A 4,371-nucleotide genomic window follows, 5' to 3' on the forward strand; every position below is an offset into this window, starting at 1 on the left:
CTTGCTCTTGTTTATTAAAATGTAAAATGAACTAAATGAACATCATCCTCTATTTTAAAACTATTTTTAAAATCCCAAATAAGTACAAAAGCAGGAAACATGAAAAACCAAAGGAGATAGGCTAAAAACAATAATTCTTTTTTTATGACCAATAAAAATTAACAAACTATTAGTAAATTAATTTTATTGTTTTGAGAGAAGAAAATACCAAAATCATAGTCAATAAACAATTATCTAAGCATTTTAGTACTGCCCAGGCACTAACTGTATTTGCATTAGGGGAACACAATGAAATGTACAAAACAGTCCTCTGCGCAAAAAGAACTTCACAACAAAAATGAAAAAAGGGGAAGTCTAATAAAAAGCAAATAAAGAAAACTTGATAATTTATTTAAGGATTATAGAGCCTACTTCCAAGAAGTCACTTTAGAAATTGTTATTTAGAACAGTAACTTCTACTAAATGCTAAACTATATTTGGTAAATAACCATAGAATACGTATATTATAATAAATAAAAAGGTCTAATAAAGAGGTTATAATACTTTGTTACGAAAGTAGAATTTTAATAATGTTTCATTTTTTCTAAGTGACTTCTCAAAAATGTAGGAATGCTCAAAAATGTTCTATGAACTCGCTTTTTAACCTTTCTTACATCTTTTTTTTCTGGTTCTTCCACAAGGATATCCACTTCAATTGGACTTTCAGCATGAGGTTGGAGAAGTGGATAAGCGTGGTTCCATTCATATACTTTATGGCTCTTCTTCTTTATATGCTTTTGAAATGGAGGAGGAGGATCTGGGATTTTTACAGAAAGTCTTTCCTTGGTCCTTTCCTCATTAAATTCTCTACCTCGCTTCATACGTTCTAGATGTTCTTTAGTTTGCTGATTCCGGTCCCACTCCCTTACTTTCTTTCTAATGGATGGAGTGTTTTGGAAAACATTCTCCTTACTTTCAGGTGACAGTTTAGGAAAATGTATTTTGTTAGGGATATAGGATAATGATTTACATTTTGAATCTTTGATAGATCTGGCCTGTTCTGCTCTGCGTATGTGACTCTCTATTTGTTGTAACTCTCTCTCTGGTACTAAATAGTCCCATTCTTCAGCTTCTGTGATTTTCTGGTTTTTTGATGATGTTAGTAGCTCAATTCTGGGCTTCTTAAATTCATTCTTTTCATTTACTATTTCCATTATTCTTGAATAGTAATAAGTCTCTGCTTTAGCAAGTTGGTAGTCAATAGACATAGCCTTTTCCCTAGAGAGTGACTCATTTTCCTCTTTATGTCTTTGAGCTAACAGATTTCTCGATGCTGGAGTATGCAGACCACCTAAACTCTGTCAAAGTGAAGTGATTTTTTTTTTTACATTTTTTTCTGCACTGTGGATACAAGGGAAGACAGGGGAGGTTCCCTCAGACAAATGGCACTGGCTGGCTTTGTCTATGTTTGGTACAGTGACGTGGCCTGCTTTCACTGCCACGTGTATACATCTTGAAGGCCCCAAAGGAATCAAGAAATACATATACCATGATGATTAGTTTTCAACACAGTATTTTGAACTGAGTTCATATTCAGCCTCAGATACTTAACTAGCACTGTGACTTTAGACAAGTGATTTTAACTTGTCTATTTTATGTGTAAAATAAGGATAATCATCTACCTCTCTATTCCAGAACTCTGGCTCATGGGAATCAAATTAGATATTATTTATAAAGTGCTTTGTGAACCTTAAAGCAGTATAAATACTATTATTAATATTTTGTTTTACAACCAATCTATGGAAAGATCTGGGAAGTTTTGCTAGTACTTGACAAGAAAGCTCTCTTTTGTATAGTATTATGCTAGTTAACTTACCACAATTTTTTTTTCTAGTGGGGATTGATGACCCATGGCAATACGAGGGTCTTGGGTATTTTTTGCCCAGCATAATCTAGATAGTGAAAAAGACATGGGGTATCAGAACTTAGAAAAATGTTTCTAAAACTTAGATAATGAGTAAATCCTATCACAAAGTTTGGCCACATCTAGGCCAAGAAATCTAATTGTTGTAGACTGTATGTAAGGGTATTTCTCAAGGTTTTTTTTAACCTCTTAGAACATTATAGAGGTATAGCTATATAGAGAGAAATTCTGTGTGTGTGTGTGTATATACAGAAAGAGAGAACATGGTGGTTTTTCTCGGTGTGAAGAAATTGCTGTTCTTTCTGGGGTGGAAAATAAGGGAAATTTTACCCCCTGATTTCTTCTAAAATGGAGCAGCAACTCAAAATTGTGCTTACTTCTCTTGAGGACATAGCTTCACCCATTCTGAGTCTGACACTGTGAAGGTAGATAGGGAAGGATCTGGCTTCTCTTCTAGTATTCCATTATTCCATATTTCCACACTACCTCCAGCACGCTTACAATTTCCTTTCCTTTCTTGTGCACTTCTTATCTCAGAATATTTTGACTCTTTCTCCTTTTGTAGATTCTTGGAATTTACTCTCTGGGCCTCAATCTGCAAATACAACATCTTTGTACTCTTGGTTCTTCTTTGTCCCAATAAAATGGGAAAACTTCAGCTTTCATTACCAGCCTATTTCCTACCCTTACTCTCAATCACCATTCAAGAGAGTTACTCTCCAGTATTCCAATTCCCAATACTTTGAATTACCTTATATCCCTTAGGATGAAAAGTTGCTGTTGACATGGGTTTATTTATAGAGCAGGTTGATGACAACACAAAGGAAGGTCACAAACATTGCTCTATGCCATCACTGGCATAGTCAGAGGCTACATGAAGTTGTATATTTAATATTTAGATGATTTGGATATAGCAAATTTGATATCCCTCTAGATATATATATATATATATACATATATATATATATATATCAAATTTGCTAACACAACCCTAGTCCAAGCCTTCTTTACTTCTTCCCTGTTCTCCTATAATATAAAGTCTTTTAATTGGACCTTAAGTCTCAAGGCTCTCTCTAATCCATCTTCTGCATAATTTTCCTAAAGTATATGTTTGACAATGTTGTAGGATTTAAATTAATATCCAACACTCTAAGAATTATATTTTATAGAGTTTATTAATAATCACTTGAATTAGAAGGAACAAAAAAGAAATAGAAGTTAAAAAAAGGTAATTATCTAACAAAATATAAGGCCACACAAACTGATTCTCTTGCCACTCACCTCATACCACCTCCATCAAACCAACCAGATCAAGAGAGAGCAAGAGGCGGGGCTACACAAAATTTATAACCTCCCTATGTCAGCACATAAGTGAGGAGAGTAGGGTGCTGAGAATCTCAGTTTTTAGGGTAACAGATTCTAATTACACAATCCTCCCCCCCCTCCCCCCAGGGATTCCCATGGAAAACCAGCATATAGAAATATCCCAGATTTATATGCCTAGTTTGCCCATGGAATCAGTACACATAACCAACTTACATCTCTAAAGATCTATAACTAGAGGTACATATGATATTGCACTTTCTAAGAGGAAATTACAATAATTTGGGGATAAGAGGGAAATAAAAGAGAAAAACAACAAAACATTGCCAGGTACATTGACAAAAAGCCAATTAGTGGGCAGTCCCCTTTGGCATAAGAGTGTACATTCAAAATAAACGCATTCAACCCCTCACAGTTCAAATCATCACATCCCAAAATTCACTCTGGATCTTTTGGTGCAGTGTGTGGTTTCTGCAGGCATCTTCATGGCACTTTCTCCAAACAGTTCAATTTTTGGATTCAGGGAGGTAACAAGTTTCTTATCCTAAAATTACTCTTGAATAAGAAAAAAAAATTTTTAAACTAGAATTTTATGACAATTATACAATTCCCCCCTGAGGAAGATGTTGACAAACACATGTATCACCCTGAGATACATTGCTGAGTTATAAGGTATGTGAATTAATTGTAAAAAAAGGAAGTCAAAAATATAAAGAAAACCAAATAGATGAAAAGAAAAAAAAATCAAAATTAAATAGTATATAAAAATTCTGAGTAAGCAAGAATAAGCCCATAAGAAGTCCTAGAATCAGGGCCCAATAATGTGATTTAAGTCCCACAAGCCTATAGGACCCTGCAGCAATATGTACTTATCCAATCAGCAGCCAGGACTACAGAAAATTGCCACACTTATGAGAGACAGAAATAGGACTAGATTTTTGCACTAAATGGGAAATATTATTCCCTAGTCTGATTTTACCTTTACTATCAGGGATAGAGGAGCCAGAATTATAGCTAAACTGAGGTACTTTGTCTGAAACTGGCGCAGGAAAATCCTGCATCTGACGTAGTCAGACAGGCACTTCCTCAAACCCCAAAACAAGTCCTCTGTCTTGGTGCAGATTCTCATGAATCCCATTGGGATT

At 34.8% G+C, this 4,371-nt stretch overlaps 1 protein-coding gene across 1 annotated transcript; it reads right to left on the reverse strand.

The window, feature by feature from the left end:
• Positions 1-543: 543 nt before the first annotated feature.
• LOC100023632 (uncharacterized protein C10orf120 homolog) lies at positions 544-2,692 on the reverse strand. The gene is made up of 3 exons (XM_001375085.5): positions 2,281-2,692; positions 1,856-1,931; positions 544-1,337 (listed from the first exon to the last, which is right to left on the reverse strand). The coding sequence occupies exons 1-3, from the start codon at positions 2,511-2,513 to the stop codon at positions 564-566; spliced, it is 1,083 nt and encodes a 360-aa protein (XP_001375122.4). The 5' UTR covers positions 2,514-2,692; the 3' UTR covers positions 544-563.
• Positions 2,693-4,371: the final 1,679 nt, after the last annotated feature.

Source organism: Monodelphis domestica, chromosome 2 (assembly GCF_027887165.1).
Source record: "Monodelphis domestica isolate mMonDom1 chromosome 2, mMonDom1.pri, whole genome shotgun sequence".
NCBI classification, from domain to species: Eukaryota; Metazoa; Chordata; class Mammalia; order Didelphimorphia; family Didelphidae; genus Monodelphis; species Monodelphis domestica.

Bases quoted from the DNA above. Each gene is read 5' to 3' on its own strand.
- LOC100023632 (XM_001375085.5), bottom strand. From the start codon at position 2,513: ATGTTGTATTTGCAGATTGAGGCCCAGAGAGTAAATTCCAAGAATCTA. The intron at 1,932-2,280 runs GTAAGCACAATT...TTCACTATCTAG, and splicing joins AAGCTATGTCCTCAAGAGAA to ATTATGCTGGGCAAAAAATA. The intron at 1,338-1,855 runs GTAAGTTAACTA...TCACTTTGACAG, and splicing joins CACTAGAAAAAAAAATTGTG to AGTTTAGGTGGTCTGCATAC.